The sequence below is a fragment of the Arvicanthis niloticus genome, chromosome 7 (assembly GCF_011762505.2).
Source record: "Arvicanthis niloticus isolate mArvNil1 chromosome 7, mArvNil1.pat.X, whole genome shotgun sequence".
In the NCBI taxonomy this organism is placed as follows: Eukaryota; Metazoa; Chordata; class Mammalia; order Rodentia; family Muridae; genus Arvicanthis; species Arvicanthis niloticus.
In genome coordinates, this window is record NC_047664.1 from 12,068,020 (window position 1) to 12,087,732 (window position 19,713).

A 19,713-nucleotide genomic window follows, 5' to 3' on the forward strand; every position below is an offset into this window, starting at 1 on the left:
AAAACTTGTGTGAGACATGCTGTAACCTGGACCTAGAGATATTGACTTTAGGGTTGCTGCTGCAGCCACCAACAGCGCTGACTGAGGTGGAAGATAAACTCACCCACTTGTGTGAGTCATACTTGAGCCACCTACCTCTGGGCTGAAATGTCATGGTCACTCCATCTTCCTCCCTTCTCATTTCCTGTGTCTTATAAAACTGACTGAACCCCATAGAGCAGCCTCATTTGTTTAGACCACACTGGAGGAAGGGACATTTTCCTTCCACACCTCTCTCCAGTTCCCTCTTCACAGAGCCTCCTTGGCCTCCGGGTGACAGGACAGTTTAAGCATAACAACCCTCCATGGATCTGCCTTACTACCATGGCTGCCTGACCAAGCAAGAGTGTGAAACCCTGCTCCTCAAGGGAGGGGTGGATGGCAACTTTCTGATAAGAGACAGCGAGTCTGTGCCAGGAGCCCTGTGCCTCTGTGTCTCGTGAGTACCCTCATCTTCATGCAGGGGAATCCTGATGGCAGCCATACACTCAGGGAGTTGTATCTCATTCTACTTTGGAATGGTAATGGGCCAGGCACTGCCAGGAGAGGACAGAAGGATGTTCCTACCCAGCTCTTCTGCCTGCCTTCCTCTCTCAGTTGTGCATGCCACATGAGCAGAGTCTGAGACAACAGAAGAGGGTAGACAAGTAAGGAAAGAGAGGGTGATGGGGAGAAAGAATGGACAGACCAGCATTTTTCTCTGCATGCCTCTTTATGTGATGTGGAGAAGGCTGGGGGTGGGTGGTTACTATAGCATGAAAGGTTGGTTGGCTGCATTTACTTGCAGTTTTTAAAGGGCTAATATTTCATGTGTTTTCAGGTTGGTAAAGGGCTTTACCAAGCAGTATTTCTTTATTTCTTTTTATTCTTGTTGTGGTCTCTTGAGGCAAGCAGAATCCATTGTCATTTTATAGATGAAGAAATTGAGAAACATTGAATCCTTTATCATTCCTGTTACAGACACTGAGGAAGACTTTATTCAGGGCCCTCTTGACAGGTGTAGCGATTGATGCAATGGTGACTTCAGTAAGGGGAAAAGATTGGCTTTAACTCTGAATACAGTATGGACACGTATGAGTTCATAGCAAGGAGAAGGGTGGGAGTCTGTTAATGGAAAAGAACTAGGGGAAACTTTAGAGACAAGGGAAAGTGTAGGTAAAGTGATCCTGGGATTCTAGCTGAGGAAAGGCCACTGTGATCAGATCTTATCTGGGGTCTCATCTGGGGAATGGTGGCAGATGAAGAAGCTGAGGAGATACCAAGGCTGTCCAGATATTATCGGAGCATGATTCTTTGAGAAAGCTGAGTTTTGTAAGGAAATTAACAGGCAGGCATAGGAGGTTTGGGAGCTTGGCTGAAGTCTGGGTGAACAAAGAATCAGTGTTACTGGAGAAGAGAACTCTTGTGCTTCTTAGAGCCTGGAGAAAGGTCAGAAGGCAAAAGTGATTGTCACTACTAGTTGTTACACAGGGAGAGAACTTTGTTTCTGTACAAGGTGCCAAAGAAACAGCTGTGAGAGAAACATTAGGTCTCTCTTAGCTTTCAAGCTATATGTGATATTCTGGTGTTTGTTCATTTTTGTTTGTTTGTTTGATGTATCCATCAGTAGTTTCTGTGTCACTATCATGGTCCCCATGTAGTGATGTGAAGAGGTGGTAGGATCTTTAAGAGATGGGGCCTAAAGGGGAGTCCATAGGACATTGGAACCATTACCCTTTGAAGGGTAATGAGTGTCTTAGGGGACACTCACTTAGTTCTAAGAGTGTCGTTATCAAATGAATAAGACTGGCCCTACTATCTCTCCATGTGGTCTTTCCCTCTTCATGATGACATCTGCAGTATATGATACACTCAAGTGGAGCCTCACTTCTTCTGGGCCATACTGAGCAGATGATCGACAAGTGCTGGGCTTTGGAACTTAAAGCTGATGAAGAGAAGGTCCTGAAGCTGGGAAGTTAGAGCGCTAAACCACTGCAGCTCTGGGTGGGGGTGGGGAAGAACTACTTACGGTGGAGTGCAGGGCAATAGAAAACTGGCCTCCTACTTGCAGGAGACAAGCCCTTTCTTTGTTGAACTATGTGGACTTCTGAGCTGTCCCAGAGCCAATGAAGAAAGGCAGATAAGTTATATGTAAAGGAGGGAATCCAGAAGCGGTGGCGCATGCTCGTGAGTTCAGATTGCTAACCTGGGCTATAGATGGAAGCCCTGTGTCAAAATTCCAAAGAGTAGAAAGAAAAGAGGGATGAATAGATAGAAAGAGGCAGGGAAGGAGGGAGGGAGGATGGAAGGAAGAAGGAAGGAAGGGACCATTTACCTACACATGGTAATGTATGCTTGTAATCAATTCCAGTGCTTGAGAGGCAGAATCAAGAAAACCAGGAGTCCAAGGCCAGATTTGGCTACATAAATTTGAGGCTAACCTGAGCTCTATGGCACACTGTTGAAATAATTAGATAGATGATAGATAGATAGATAGATAGATAGATAGATAGATAGATAAACAGAGTAGGAAGCTGAGGAGGACAGAGAGAGGAACTGATGAAAAGGGAGGGAAGTCTCAGAGAACATCTATCTTGAAGCTTGGCTGGAGAGCTACAGTTCACACAAACTGAAAATGGCATCTGATTTCTCAACAAGCAGAGCTAGAAAACCACAACGTGCAGAGTGTGTGTGTTTGGTGTGACTTTGTAAAAATGAGGAAATTGAAACTGGTACTGCCTTTGCAACCTGTAGAGTCAAGACAGGATAGATGTTAGCAGGTGAAAAGGATTCATCCCTGGAAAGAGTCCACCAAGGGAAGGGTAGACTTTCTGTAGCCAAGGAGAGGCTGCAGGTACTGCATGCAATGGGAGGAATTGAGGCAATGCCTTCTGTCATCAGAGACTTATTTGCAACTCCCAAATTCTGAGAAAGAATGGCAAAGAGTTCAGAAAGAAAAGCAATAACACAAACAATATATGTTGATTAAGACATCAAACTCCCTTTAAGAGTGCTGAAGACATTTGGAAAGGGCTGGGTGTCATTTAGTGGTTCAGAACTGATCTAGCATGCACAAGGCTCTGAGGTCCAACTAGAGCATGAAAAATACAATTACTACCACTAATTCTCAAAATAGAATTTAAAGCTGGGCATGATGAGTCATGCCTGTGTTCTCAGTATGTAGGAGTCTGGGGTAGGAGACTTGTCATGAATTTGAAGCCAGCCTGGATAACACAGAGAACAGCCTGGAATATGGCATAAGATACTATCATAAGAGCAAGAAAATAAGAAAGAGAGGGAGGGTAGGCGGGAGGGAGAGAGGAAGAAGAAGAAGAAGAAGAAGGAGGAGGAGGAGGAGGAGGAGGAGGAGGAGGAGGAGGAGGAGGAGGAGGAGAAGGAGAGGAGGAGGGGAAGGGGAAGGGGAAGGGGAAGGGGAAGGGGAAGGGGAAGGGGAAGGGGAAGGGGAAGGGGAAGGGGAAGGGGAAGGGGAAGAAGAAGAAGAAGAAGAAGAAGAAGAAGAAGAAGAAGAAGAAGAAGAAGAAGAAGAAGAAGAAGAAGAAGAAGAAGAAGAAGAATCAAAGACACCTAAAAACAAAAGCAGATCTTGTTTCCTCTACCTTTGGAAGTCACTTATATTTATATAAGTACACATATCAGCAAACTTTTTGCCACGCACATATTGTAATTGTATATATAACAAATGGTTCTCTGCACATGATAGTTTTTAACCTGTTTTTTTGTGTGTGTACATGTACATGTTAATATGGGGGTAGTATACACATGCACATGAATATGTGTGCATGGAGGCCAGAAGTTAATGCCAAGCATCTTCCTCAATTGCTCTCCACCTTAGTTTTGAAGACAGGGTACCTCATTGATCCTGAAGCTTACTGGTTTGGCCAGACTAGCTTGCCAGCCATCCTCTGGGGTCCTCCCCTTTCCTCTTCCTCAGTGCTAGGAATACAGGCACACAATGCCAGGCTCAACATTCATTCAAGTGCTGGGAATCTGAACTCAATCCTTCCTGCTTGCACAGAAACCCTTTACTGACTGAGCCATCCATCTCTGCAGCCCAACCAAGCTGCCACTATCATCTCTTCATGACTGAGTGGAGGATTGTAATTCTTATAATTTATATATAGTTATTTTCAATTTTATTTTGCATTTTATGTGATAAGTTAAATATAATTTAGAACAATTGATGTTTTTGTACTTATATCTTTTACATTTTGCCTCTTTAAAAATCTAGACATTTGAATTTTTTCATGCACATTGACAAATACAACACCAGCTTTAACTGACATACATTCTAAGCAAAAAAAAAAGACAGATGTCAACAGACTCAAATATTGCACGTTTTCAGGGGTTGCCTTGAGGTTTAATAATAAGGACATGTAGATATCTGTATAGTATAAGGCTGTTAGCCTGTTTGCTGGGGCAGTCACTCAGCTAGCACACCGACTTCTCTGCCATTGCGTCTCCCCATGTGGCTCTCACTGGGCTCCACCTCCGTAACCAGCTACAGTTCTGCTTCCAAGCTTCTGACTCTGTGTCCTGCATGGTAGTGCTGCTCTAGCTCCAGCTCTGAACCAATCTGAAGTGGAACGAAGCCTTGTCTATCTCTGTAGTGCATCAGGGGCTACAATATCCTCCCCTAAGCTAGCTTGTCTTTCTTTGTGAGCATGTGAGGAATTGACAAACATTTTCATATCCTTCCTGCTAGCCTGGCGACACAGGCACAGCAATGAACAGTTGAGAACACAGGAACGCATTTTCACAGCCACTTGACACAATATGTATGAGTCTTCTTGAGTGCTTCAGGGTTTCTTGGCATGGCATGGAAAAATGTAGTCCACAATTGTCAGACCTCATAAGGACCATCGGTTCCATTTCCTTCAACTCATTTCTCAAAGTGTGGTTAAAATAAGACTAAACACCTGCATACAAACATGATTTCCCACCATGCTAGCCATAGCTTGAAACAAAACACTCCTGAACGAACTGTTCATGAATCAACCAAGATCTACACATAGTGCTTCATGCTTCAGCACCAAGTGAGGATTTCCAAGGCTAGCCCGTGCTGAAGCTCAAAATAAATAAAACTAAGAGGGTATAGCCTTTCCACATGCTTTTTTTTAATACTAAATTTTCTTCTGTGATATTTATTCTGCTGCCAAACCCATCTAGGATAGTCTTCCTTTCAGGCTTAGCGGCCTTTTACCTAAGTTCCATCTTGCTCTTTTTATTTTTACTTCAATTTTTTTTGTATCATCATTATCTACACTTTATATTTCCATATTTCTTCCAGATTCTTATTCATCTAGGATAACACTGTGTTATTACCATTGTCTGCTTCTTCTATTACCTCTGTCATTCCTGAGTCTATTTCTATTGATTAATTCTTTATTATTGGTTTACTTATTATTATTATTATTATTAATTTTATTTTTTGTCTTCGTTTGTGCCTGCCAAATTTTGACTAGATGCCAGACACAGTGAATTTTACTTTCCAGAGTGTCAGATTTTTAGTGTTCCCATGAATATTCTTGAACCTTGTACTAAGAAGCTTTAAGTTACATGGAAATAGTCTCACCTTTTGAGGGTTTACTGGAACTAGTAATAGCATTGTTTCTAGAGTGATATCTGTTCCCCTCCAGGGTAGGAGTAGGCTATCTTTCTGCACTGATGGATATACAAGATGTTTGATGAGAAGAACTTTTTCTCAGACCATAAACTCTGAGACAATGGCCCTCCTCTAGCTCCTGTTCCTCTTTAAGTTAAGGGGACTGTTGGTCACCCCAGCACTGAGTCACCATTGTCCTTACCAGGCCACAAGAAAACTGTCTACCAGCCAAAACCAATGTAGCCAGTTTCATATGATTTCTTCCCCTATCTCAGGGATCAGTGCAGCCATAGTTAATTTATTTCTTATCTATCTATCTATCTATCTATCTATCTATCTATCCACTTATTATTTATTCAGAGACTCTCACACTCTAGCTCAGGTTAACCTGAAACTCATAGTAATCCTTCTGCCTTGGTCTTCCAAGAACCAGGATTATAAGTGTACCAGGATTATGGTGTACCATTCTATCTATAATACAACATAAATACAAAGTTTATGTTGTATTATAGATAGAATTCAGGACCTCATGAAAGTACTCTACCCATTGAACTAGAATTCTGCCAAGGGCCCGGCTCGGCTTGGAGAAAGGTTCCTGATAGACAGGGTATTTCAGAGTGGTGAAAAAAATGACTCAAAGTCAATCATAAGGTACAAGCTGACAGCCTGTGTTCTGTTTGAGACAGCTTTTTTTTTTTTTTTTCTGAAGAGCTCCAGATAGCTCAGCTCTTTCAGACCAAGGCCTAGTCTTTTATTTACATAAATTCAGCCATGAACTCCAGGTTCTCTTTTGATTATCCCATGAATCAGGATTCCATGACCCCAGCCCCCTGCTTCTTAGAAAAAGACAGCAAGCACTTTCCTTTTTTTTTTTTTTAACATTGCAAATGGATTCATGATTTGCTTGCCTAAGGCAGAGATGAGATATCATGTTTGTATTATGGTCTTGAAAGATGAAATTGGTGCTTCTGGTGGGACTCAGCCCAAGGGAGACATGGATACAAGCAACATTCACAGAAATAGAATAAGGGTGTTCAATGAAGATGAGTGAACTAAATGAATAGTTGGAGTTTGTAAATCAGAACAAAGTACAGCCCAGAGAAGGCTTGAAAGAGGATGTGGGACACAGAGTATCCAACACGGGGGTGATGATGGGATATTTATCACATCAGGTCCAAGATAACTCATGGGTATACAAAGGGAGATGTGAACTAGACAGGTGGATAAATGAATCTGGGATTCAGGGACAAGTTGGAGCTAGGAACACAAACTAAAATATAGTCCAATAAAAATATTTTACTCGTAGACTTTCTGTCTAAAAACATTGCAGCTTTCTTTATTTGAAGAACTATTCTTTCAAAATCTCCTGGTAAGATTTTTTTCATATAGGCTCAACACATTTAATGTAAGTCAAGAACTGTGTACTGGGTCTGTGTTAAGAGTCGGGCATTTTAGAATAGATAAATCAGACAGTGTGATTCTGATCATGAAAATGACGCCACTGTGGGCCCTTTTCTTCTATCAATCTGTGTTGGCAGAGCTATCAATATCCAAACCACACATACAGGCATATACCTGAGCTAGTCTATGCTGGTAATACCTTTGTCCTCAGAACTAGCTCATTACCTTTGTAAGAAGCTTTATGATCTATTGAGAAGGGACCATCCCCTGTATAAGCAAACACACAGACACACAGACATACACAGACATACACACACACACACACACACACACACACACTAGTTCTCTAGTTTTTTGCTTCTCTAAAATTGGCCTAACAACTCTAAGCAGAGGAGTGATGCGTTCTGACTCACAGTTTATAGCTGGACTGTGCGGGCTGTTGAGTAGAGAACAGTGAAGTCAGAGAAAGTGAGCAAGGAGTGGCCTGAGCTCTGTCCTTGAATAGATATAAGGGGGAATGAGAGGAACCTGCTTTGAAAAGCCGCATACAGTTTGTCTACAGTGACAATGGCAGAGAAATTGTGTGCAGGCTTTGATGGGTGCAAGCATGGCTGTGACAGGTGTGGCAGTCTATTTGAGATCCCAGTGAAGGCGGGGCAGTGGAAGGCTGGGATTCTCTCTTGATTGGTATCATCTCAGTTCCTGTTTCTCCTGATGACTTCACTGAGAAGAAGCAAGCAATCAGAGGAGATTAAGGCTCTCTCTATCTCTCTGCCTCTACTAAGCAAGTAAGAACACTGGCCAACATTGGCACCAAACAAGTATGTGGTACACAAGCATACATGTGAATACCTATATCTATTTTTTTTTAAAAAAAATAGCAGATGATGGGCTTAAGGAGAAAAACCAAGGTAGAAAATTGTTTCTGAGGAGCATAGAAAAATAACTGATTCTCTGGAATCACTAAGAGTTTAAGTGACACCAGGTGGTGGTGCATGTTTTTAATCCCAGTACTTGGGAGATGGAGTTCTCTTGAAATATCTCTGAGTTCAAGGGCAGCCTGTTTTACAGAGCAAGTTCTGGGATAGCCAGGATTACACAGAGGAAACCCTATCTCAAAAAAAACCCAAAAAAGAACAAAAAACCCACAAAAAACAGAAAAAAGAAGAAGAAAGAAGAAGAAGAAGAAGAAGAAGAAGAAGAAGAAGAAGAAGAAGAAGAAGAAGAAGAAGAAGAAGAGGGGGAGGAGGAAGAAGAGGGGGAGGAGGAAGAGGAGGAACAAGAGGAAAAAGAGGAAGAAAAGGAAGAAGAGGAAGAAGAAAGAAGTAGTTGTTTAAGTGAAGCTGGTCATGGTAGCACAGGTCTTTAATTTCAGAATTTAGAAACAGACACATGTGTGAGTTCCAGGCCATTCTGGTCTATCCAGTGAATTCTAGGTTAATAGGATTACACAGAGGGTGACAGTCTTAACAAAAAGCCAATCTACATAACTGTGTTTCCCACCCAGTATACACAGGTGAAGAGAGTTGAGTTTAATTGAGGTTCTAGTTTATTGACTAAAAAAAATAATAATAACTGTAAGTGTATATGTTCTTTGATTTGCAATAAAATTATTTCACAATAACCCCATGCAAATTGAAAATGCTGTTAAAACTACACACAATATGCCATACATTCCAAACAACATATTTTCACTCAAAAAAAAAAAAAAAAACTGGTTATTTCCTGTCCTAAGGTGCTGTGAAAAGACACCATGACCAAGGCAACCCTAATAAAAGGACAACATTTAATTAGGACTGACTCACAGGTTCATAGGTTCAGTTCATTATCATCATATGATGATGGGTAATAATCTAAGAAGATAAATTTATTAGCTTGTTTTCTACTGCCTTGATAACCATCATGACTATTGAGATTTTTGGTGGGTCTGGGCCAAGGTGTTCCAGTAAGAGATCCCACCATGCCGTAGATCTAATGCTAGAGGTTTGTTGCGATGCAAGAGGCAAGAGGCATGCTCAGAGTGGGCACGAGGGGGAGGGGGGAGAGGGGGCAGGAAGAGGGAGAGGGAGAAGACCAGGAGACCAGGAAACTGGGAGATCAAGAAAGAGGGCCATGATGTAGAGGGACCTTTCAAAGGATGTATGTGTGCTTCATAGAAAATACGGAATTCACAGCTACAGCGGACATGCACTGGACATGCACTGGACAGATGGTGATGTAAGCTACTGACGCTGAGCCCTTGAAGGCAGGCTGGGAGAATGCCTGGTTTATAACATAACCAAAAGCAACTTGAGGAGAAAATAGTATGTTTGGTTTATGATTCCAGATCTCGGTCTATCATTCAGCAAATTCAAGGCAGAAACCATGGAGAAAAGCTGCTTACTGGCTTGTTCCTTAGGCTCGTGTTCAGCTACCCCCCCACACACCCCCTTTAAAAAATATCACATCACATCTGATATATTTATTCATGTGTAAAACAATGAATCCACATGGGATATGGAAAACACAATCGCTATTGATAAGTTATTCTCTGCCAGTGAAATGAGTTAATTCAAGCTAGATTAAAGTATGTAAAAGTTGGTTTACTGGGAAGCCACTGGTCTCAAGAAACTAGGGTCAGAGAAGTCTCCATGAAGAGGGAGACAGAGGAGAGGGGGAAGTGAAAGAGAGAAAGAGAGAATGAGAGAATGAGAGAATGAGCATGCAGAGACAGAGACAGAGAGGAGGAGAGAGAGAAAGGGAAAGGAAGAGGGGGAGGAGAGAGAGGGGAGGAGGGAGGATGGAAGGGAGAGAGGAAGAACAAAATGTCTTCATTACATAGGGAGGAGCTTCTGGGGGAGAGGAAGCCCAGCCCCTTGGCTGGAAAGTTTCTAAGAAGGGACTGGGAGATGCTGGGAGAACCTGGAGACCAGGTCTGCTTTAATATGTTTTTCCTGGGTCTGGATCCCAACAGTTACTATTAGAAATGAGCAGGAAAAAGTCATTTGTGACTAGGAGAAATTTGCTTCTGACTATCAACATTCAGAGTACATCATACTGTCTTGGTAATGATGCGCACATGACTCTGAAATAGCCCACCTTTTTCCTCTAGGGAGTCACAGTGAAGTGACCTTCTCCTACAGTGGTGAACACTAAACGAAGTTATTTTGTAATGCTATTGTAAACATTGAGACAAAATCATTTCTGGAATGATTTCTTGGAAATTTATATATATCAGAATAAACCAGAAAAATAAGAGTTACAGAATTTAAGACACCTGGGAAAAGATGACAGACTCAATCCAGACTATAATTAGTCCAACTGATGAAAACTGCTAACAGGACAACAATCCCTGAGCCACACTTGAGGTTCCCTTGAGAAGTAGGTGAGGGAAAGACTTAAAGGTTGTCCTTCCTGACAAAGGTCAGGCTGTCACAAGGATCTTAATGCTTGCTCCTCTTCTTTGCTAGAATTCACACTCCGTCATCTCTAAGAGGTTCTGTGTTTCAAAACCAAACCCTTCTGTCTTTCAAATTCAGATGAGAGGGTCTAGGAATCTCCAGTTTCTTCTTGGGATTTAAGACTGAAAAGCACATTGTGTCTACAGTATGAAGACAGCCATCATGGAGATTTGTATATAAGAACCTCATGATTCACAGAGCCATTTTCCCACAGGTTTAAACAGATTGTCTACAGCTACCGAATCTTCAGAGAGAAACATGGATATTACAGGATAGAGGTAAGACTGTAAGACCTCAACCCTGTGTCAGTGGTACTTACTTTGAGATGCCCCCAGTGAGATACCTAGACGCAGATTGATGCAAAAGCAAGAGGTTTATTTTTCAGTGTGTCGGGTCGACCTTCAATTAGTCCCTCAAAGTGAGTGACTAGAAGGCAACCCTGAATGGCTATTACACGTCGTTTTTATACTTTTCAGGGGCACAGGTTACATTAACAAGTTTACAGTTCAAGCTTATTGGCTAAGCATATTGATCTTTAAATTTATTGGCATGCTCGGATCATGACACATATTTGAACTCTACCTGGGACTTTCCAGAGGGTCAGGTGACTATCAATCAGTACATTCTGCGGTCTTTCTGAGAATTTTTACTCAAAAATGTTCCCGTAGATGGAGAGTGGAACTTGACCTAGCCTTGACCTGAGGCGGGTGGGTGTAAGGCTGGCTAAGGCCCCTAGGGTCCTGCAAGACTACATACATAAGGACCGCCAAAACAGGAGTGCTTTACCAAGTTATATAAACAGTGAGCTTTGTCCCTTCATGAGAGAAACAGTACTGGGTTTGTGTTTCACGTTTTAAATACCCTGGCTGTTTCTCCAAAATGAAGAGACAGCCAAGCTCATACATGTAAAGGCAAAACACATGGACCTGAACCCCATTTAAAACTGTTATACAGCCAGGCAGTGTGGCACAGAACTTTAATCACAGCCATCGGGAGCCAGAGGCAGGGTTTCTCTGAGTTGGAGGCTAACCTGGTCTAAAGTGAGTTCCAGGACAATCAGGGCTACACGGAGAAACTCGGGCAGTTGGGGAGACCAGGCACCTCCCCCCCCCAAAAAAAACCCAAAAAACTATTGTTGAATTAGAAAACTAAACCATATCCCAGGACGGGAGAGGAAAGGGCAAGTGGGAAGAGGGTCACATGTTCAAGAGTCAAGCATATCCACAGCTGTCTGAAAACAGAAGGAGACATTAGACAGTTGTATGTTGTAGGGACGCCTTTAGTTTTTCTGATTTGCTGTGAACTCAACAGGGAAATGTCTTTGTTTCTTTTGAATTTAGTTATCTGCTTTAAGAAGTAAGTATAACAAATGTAATGAAATTCTTAATTACCAACATAAGATCTGAACATACACCCTGCAAAAGATCTCCCACATGCTTTTGTTCACTGTGAATATTAGAAAGAGATTAGAATATACCACAATCCCTAAAATATGTAAGCATCTATTGTTTCTTTTGCTGTACAGGACATCCTTGAGGCAATTGCTAAAACTTAAATTCATTTTAAAATTCAAACAAGATCAGTAATTACTACTTCACAAAACTTCATTGTCTCATTTGAAAAATTAAAATATGGTGTCCTAAGTCTTTGCCTTTTGGACTACTGAAGTAGAGTCAGCTAAAGAAATGCCATGCCTTCAACTTGACTCCTCAAGTATTTTTGAATAATTTGAGATTATAATATATAATTATGTAATATGACGTAATGAGATTATAGTGTTGCCTCTATTTTTCTTCCCTTCAGACACTCTTATAAACTCTTCCCTCTTCTCTCCTTTAATTACTGGCCTCTTTTGCTTAGTTTGATGTGGAAAGATTCACACTTCATTTTTGTTTTTAGTTTGTTTTGTTTTTGTTTCTGAGACAGGTGTTCTTTATGTAGGCTCTGCTATAATGGAACTCACTCTGTAGACCAGGCTGGCCTCAAACTCACAGAGATCTGCCTGCCTCTGCCTTTCAAATGCTAGGATTAAAGGCCTGTACCACCCACCACTGCCCAGTCTCATGGCTTCTTTTTACATTGTTATTACAAACACCCCTCACGTATTCATGCACACACACAGGTGCACACGTACATGCTCACTCACAGGCAAATACACACACATGCACATACACAATGCTCATGCACACACACATGCACATACACACATGCTTACACACAGGCATACACACAAACATGCTTATGCATAGGGACACACCCACACATACACACACCTACCTAAATACATAAATAAAACCTACTCAGTCCGTGTAATGTCCCACATAGCAATTAAGTTTCACTAACATAGCTGCCTGAACATGACTTGTACAAAGATGACACCAATAGGCACGCTCACATGGGTGAGGAGAAGCTCAAGAGGTCTTTCTTGTCCATACATAAAGAAATACGGGCAACTAAAGGATGCTGAGAGTTGGAGGAATGGTCTTGCCTAGGAAAAGGCACACCAAGTTGGTTATTGAATACCAAAGGGTTAGGCCTGAAAACATTTTTTTTAAATTGAATATACATCTGTACAGTGGCTGTGGTAGTTCAAGCCTGTGATCCTAGCACTTAAGAGGTAGAAGCAGGAAGACCAGAAGTTCAAAGTCATCCTCAACTATGTAGGGCACTTGCGGCCTGCTTAGGGTACATGAAACCTGGTCTCAAAAACAGAACACAAATATACATATGTGTGTGTATGTATTTATATATTTTAGAGAGAATAAAGGGGCAAACAAAAAATATAGAACATGAATGGAGAATATATAGAAATTTTAGTTTTATTATTTTTCTAATTTATATGCCTCTGACATCACCTCAAAATAAAATGCCTTCTATAAAGCAGACTATTTTGAAACATATTTTTTTCTTTTCCTTGTATACACTGGGGGATTCTGGATATTCCCTCAGAATCTGTTTTGTCCCTCTTCTGAACAAAATGGAGAAAGCTCCCCCCATAGCACATAACTCAGCCAGGGAGGGGTATGTGACTAGGGGTGGCTTTGCAGTCACAGGACTGCAGCAGGTGGTGGCTAGAGCCAAAGTGGCCCCATTAAAGGAAGGCTCACTGAAGCACTCGCTTGCATCTCTGCTATGGAGATTGAGCATGTACTTCTGACAAGCTCCTTCCAACCATCCATGCATCTCTGTTGGCCAATTCTAGGACCGTAGAACCACCGTAGGGATGAGAAAACAAACAAACAAGCAAACAAACAAAAACACTTACAAAAGAGCAGAGGAAAAAATTCTTTTTGTTTTTAAATTCTTTCTGTAGGATCCTAACAGAAAAGAGGATTTTACTTCTGTTTTACTTCTAGCTGCTAACCAGAAAACAAGTCTGTGGTTTCACCCAGTCACAGTTGACATCATATTCTCAGTATAAACCAGGACTTGGTTCTCTTAACTGCACCCTATGGAAAGTCCACATGCATCTTATCTTATAGGTCAGTTGCATAGTTTGCATTTTCTATCAGGAGTCCCCTAACTCAGAAAAGGCTAGCAACATGGCAGAATCTGATGGAAGTCTTTGGAACCGTTTGCAGTGGATAAGAACCACTCCGGACAAATTGCCAAGGATGGGGCATGCTAAATACAGAGGATGTCTTAAATAGAAGTCCCCTTTATACAGAGTAGCGAGGATGAGAGGTTCCTCTTCAAAACGAGGAACCTCTATGAACTGCAGTTGGTGAGAGCACTATGCCTGTGTTGCTGGCCTCTTACTTTGTGCTTGTGGATTTTCAGAAGCAAGCCCTAAAACCCAGTATTGCAAAAAGTGTCACATTTTACCTAGAGTTGCGCTATGAAAAATGACCTTTTTAAAAAAATTTATTTATTCACTTTGCATCCCATTATCAGTCCCCGAGACCTTACAGTACACTTTCACATGGAACTTTCCCTGTTCTCCCCTCTCCTTCTCCACTGAGGGGTCCTGAACCTTATGTAACCACAGAACTAGGTGCAGCCTCTCCCAGTGAGGCCAGACAAGGGGGCCCAGATAGTGGAAATGGATCCACAGGCAAGCAACAGATTCAGCGATAGCTTCTGCTTCAGTCGTTGGGGGACCTGCATGAACATCAAGCTGAATTTCTGATACATATTTGCAGGTGGTTCAGTAAGAGTGACCTTCTTATGTCTTTGCAGACTGAGGCTGATACTCCAAAAAGGATATTTCCAAACCTAGAGGAATTAGTCTCCAAATTCAAAACACCAGGTCAAGGACTGGTGGTTCACCTTTCAAACCCAATAATGAGAAGGAACTTCTGCCCAAGAAGGAGGAGATTGGAGTTAGAGCTGACTGATTATGGTGAGAGCCCTGACACTGGGTCAGAGGGACCCCTAATCCTATATCTAGGAATGAGAGGAGGAGGTCCTTGGCAAAAAGACTGACATTGAATTCATTCTGTGACCATGTGTAGTAGTCCATTCAAGTTTGGAAGTAAATTCACATGTGGACAGGTTTTCACTAAGACAATCATGCCAACCCCCCTACCAGGGCTTATCCTGTTACATTTTCCTACATTTTTGCTAAGCACACATTTGTAAAATGGTCAGGGACAAATTATTTCACATATATCCATAAGGTATGAAGCCCTTGAGAATTATGGGGGATGGTCAATATTCACGAAGGAAGTCTATTCATAGATCTCTCAGATCATATTACAGACTTACCCTCACCTTCACCATCTACCCATTGCACTGCATTTTGAAAGAATCTAGCATCTGCCCATTGAGGTAAAATTTGAATTAAACACAGACACCAAGAGACATTCCTCTGTTTCATTCTACATGAGAGGGATTACAGTTGCCTGTGGGCAACATCTGTGTTGACAGCAGATCTGCTGTCTAGGAAGAAAGGTGAGGGCCCTGAGTTCTCAGGGAGCCTGCAAGCATCTATATCCACTGTATTCTGTCTGAGCAAAGTCACTCTTCAGGCTGACAAGGTAAGCTTCTCATTTCTTTAAAAAGACTAATGTGGCATTTTAATGATTAAGATGATGCCTGGCCCCAACTCTTCTCTCTGTTGATTCACCACCATTCAGGGGATGGTGTGGTCATTAAGATCTGATCATTTTCTGTAGGCCCAGTCACAGAAAAAAAAAAGCCACTGCCTTTTTCTAACCAAATTTCTAGATTTATGAGGCATTAAAAGGCCTCAAGAAATAGCCCAGTTTGTAAAGTGCTTGTCTTGCAAGTGTGAGGACCTGAATTTGATCCTCAGAAATGATGGTTTTCAAAATCTGGACATGGTGGCACATGGCTGTCATCCCAGAGTTGCAGAGGTGACAACAGGTAGATGTTGGGGGTTCCTTGACCATGAAGCCTGGTGAGCTCCAGGTGAGAGGGAGACCTTGTTTCAAAAACTATGGTAGGTAAAATCTGCAGAACAACGTATAAGGTTATCCTCTGGCCTCCACACACAAAGGGACCCATGTGTACATGGATCTGTATACACATGCCTACACACTTACACACAGAAGCCTTAAGGCAGCTCCACTCATCACAGAACTCCTCTATGGTCATGAAAGCTCCTAGTGGCACTGCAGCCTTGGAAATGTCTCTTTGATGTGGCATTGGCACTGTTTCTGCCTGGTCTTCTTTCCCTCCGGTGGGGTTGGCTGATGGGACTTCATGGTCTGAAACATAGCTGTCCTTTGTTTTTCCCCAGAGAACACAGATGAGGAGTATGTGGATGTCTTGCCTTGAAGACAAGGACACTGGACAAAGCAAGCTAGAGAAGAGATGGCTCTGTTCTTGGCTGCCACATCCGTAAGGTGAATCTAAAATGCCGATTTCTAGTGGGCCACTGAGACCCTATGATTTGGATAGCAAGATCTGTTCTGCAGCCTTGGAGGAGTCATTTCCCACACACCTGCCTTGGGGCACACTCCTCAGGAGGCTCCAAAGCCACTATTTACCTCTTATTCCCCTATGTTGAAATTGGGCAACCATAGCCCAGTCTCCTGTCTGCTCAGAGGCAGCTCCCCTGCTTCATGGTTGACAACTTCCAACAAGACAATGGAAAGTGAAGCTTCAAGCAGCAGAAAGAGTGACTTCAGAGTTCCCACCCTGTGACTCTGTGGCTTTGGAGAAGTCACCCCTCATTCTCAGCTTCTTCATCTATTAAACAATTGGTTGATGCACATTACCTAGACCCTCCATCGAGCCTGGCTGTGTCAGGTGGAGCAGGGGTCAGAGCAGCAGGATCAGGATCTAAGGATACTGAGAGGAAGCAATCATGTCCTCCCCACCTGTGAGGACCTGATGGAGGTTGTGACCCAGCCTGTAACTGCAGGCTTTCCCACCTGTGCCCCAGTTTCTCAATAATGACTCATTGGCTTGTTATTTATGAAGTAATGCCTAAGCCTTGAGCTAGAATTCTTACATAGACTGTAACTCAACCCATTTATACTGTTCTAAGTCTGCCACATGCCTGATTGCCTCTCTTAAGTTTCATACCTTTGACGTCTTCCCAGACTTGGTGGTGGGGAATCTTTCCTTGTCTGATTATTTCCCAGAGTTCCTCTCTTCTCATTCTGAAGGATTTTCCTCCTTAGGAGATCCTGTCTTAGCTCATTGGCCATCAGATTTTTATTGACAGTTTATGCTTCCACTGAGCGCACAGTAGGATATCCCTATGCTACCCATGTTTCCTTTTCCTTCAGCTTGGGCTAGTCTTCTGTTTCTTCTTTCCAAGGTCTATCTTCTGTCCAACATTCCTCTGGCCACATTTTCCGCTAGTTTTTCCGAATTCGACATAAGTAGCCATCACTTTGCTAGCTCTGTCTTCTGATAAATGTGATTAAAAATAATCATTTTTATTAATTTTTTGGTTAGCATCCAAAAAAATGGGTGTCACTCCAACCTTTTTATACCTATAAATCATTATACTCTGGGGTTTTTTGTTTGCCTGCTTGTTATTGTTTCTCTTTTTGTTTTTGTTTTTGTTTTTTTTTTTTCAGGCAGAATCTCAGTCTAGCCCCAGCTAGCCTCAAACTGGAGGCAATCTTTCTGCCTCGTCCCCCTGAGTGCTAGGTTTACAGGCACAAGTGGCCACTGTGGCCAATCCTTTCTGCTTTCTTGATCTTCCCTTGACCTGCCCCATCTTTCCCACCTTGCTGGGACCCTCCTATCCCCAGAGAGAGCCTCTTCTGCCTATATCCCATGCCTTCTCTCTTCTTCCTTCCTGGTTTAGGCTCTTCCTGACCCACACTGCACTTTCTAAACTCCCAGCGTGCTTGCTCTCTTCTTGTTTGTGAATCAGGATGTGAGATCTTAGCTGTTCCCGCCACCATATTTTTGCTCTGCCATCATGGACTCTGCCCTCTGAAACTTTAAGCTCAATTAAACACTTTCTTTTATAAGTTGTCTTGGTCATGGTGTTTTGTCACAGCATTAGAAAAGTAACTAAGACAGGAATGCTTAAATGTTTTTTTTTTTTTTTCAATTTAAGCACATTGTTATAGGTTTTTAGTAAATACTTTTAATCAAGTCCATTTTAGGATTTTTACATAAAATTGAAGTTTATTGTGCTATTTTCTGCATTTATTGGGATTGACGCATTCCTTAGGTCTTCACTGTGTTATAAAGTTTAGTCACTAAAATGAATGAAATAGGTATCAAACTATTCCTGTATTGCTTAACTTGATGTATTATGTTTTAATAAACTATTAAATTTAATGAGTCAATATCTAAGGTTTCTACATTAAATTTCACAAAACTGTATTTGTTGCTTTTCCTGTTACTGGAAGGACAAACTATTTGACAGAAGGAAATAAAGAGAACAGGGATTTTATTGGCTCATGACTCCAGAAGTTTACTTCCTCACATGGAAGACCCGGTGATAGGATGGTGTTCTGGTGGCTTTTCACACTCGGCAGAGCAGGAAGCAGAGAAAATGGGAACAGAAGCAAGGCTGAGCCATAACCATCAAAGAGTGCACCAGCCAGGCCCTTCAACTTTCCAGAATAATACTACTAACTGAGGACTAGGTGTTCAAACACATGAGCATGGCACTGGAGAAATGGCTCAGTACTTAAAGTCACTGGCTGTTCTTTCAGAGGATCAGGGCTCAATTCCCAGCACTCATACAACAGCTCAGAACTGTATATAACACCAGTTCCCAGGAATTCAATACCTTCTTCTGACCTTCATGAACACCATATATGCATGTCATACACAGACATACATGGAGGCAAAAACACCCACACACATAAAAATTATCTTAAAAATAAGGTAAATTAACATATTTTGGCTCCAAATATAGCAAGTAAATGAATTAAAGCCTTTCACCTTTTCCTAGCTGATCCTTTGAAGGGGAGAAACACTAATAATAAAAATTGGTTTATTATATTATTTTACCAGTGTGGTCTTTTTGGTTTTGCAGTGACTTTTCCATTTTTCCATAGCGATTGACATCTCACTTTCATTAACATGCCATCCTTTTTATTATCCTGATGCTCCTTTTGCAACTACAGATTTATCTCATTCATTACTCTATGTCTTCTATCTTTCTCTTTGATATTAATCAATTCTCTCTTTGGCACTTCAAATTATATTGATCAGGGTCTTGATGTGTAGCCCAGGCTGGCTCAGACTGGTGGCACTCCATTCTTTCCACTCACTGACCTTTTGTTTTCCTTTCTTTTCTGCTATCGACTGAGAAGACTGAGCTTATTGCTTTAGCTATGAAAGCTCTATTGAAGTGGGTTTTTAACCCAATACTCATTATGACCTATATTTGTTTTATTCTACAATACTGTAAGTGTATCAATTGCTACAACTTAGTAAATCCTCATTTTCCTTGTGACATCACTAATCCCATGTGGTTTTCTGATATGATCTAAAATCCAGCCCATTCATTTTGTGTCCTTTATCACTTCAATGACAATAAACCCCCGAGTCAATTACCCATCCTTTCTTCTTATGCATCTCAAAGTACACAGTATCCTCCTGACTTATTGGTATTCTTACTAATGTGTTTACTGCAAGCAAAATTTTTGTATCTTTGCAAAACTTTAGATCATCATTAAAGCTGATCCTTTGAGTGGTAAACCTTCTTTAGTCTTAAATGGTTTATAATGTCTTTTAGACTTTATAGTTTTTAGACGTGATAGTTGACTAAATATCAAATAGTAGATTAAAAGCTCACAATGTAAAAATGTTAGGGTCACTATCTTTAGTCCCTTTAACTTT

The 19,713-nt window shown here is 41.6% G+C and overlaps 1 protein-coding gene across 1 annotated transcript; it reads left to right on the forward strand.

Moving 5' to 3' along the window:
* The first annotated feature begins 223 nt into the window (after window positions 1-223).
* LOC117712945 (SH2 domain-containing protein 1B2) lies at window positions 224-19,675 on the forward strand. The gene is made up of 4 exons (XM_034509179.2): window positions 224-478; window positions 10,697-10,760; window positions 14,662-14,824; window positions 16,187-19,675. The coding sequence occupies exons 1-4, from the start codon at window positions 345-347 to the stop codon at window positions 16,222-16,224; spliced, it is 399 nt and encodes a 132-aa protein (XP_034365070.1). The 5' UTR covers window positions 224-344; the 3' UTR covers window positions 16,225-19,675.
* Window positions 19,676-19,713: the final 38 nt, after the last annotated feature.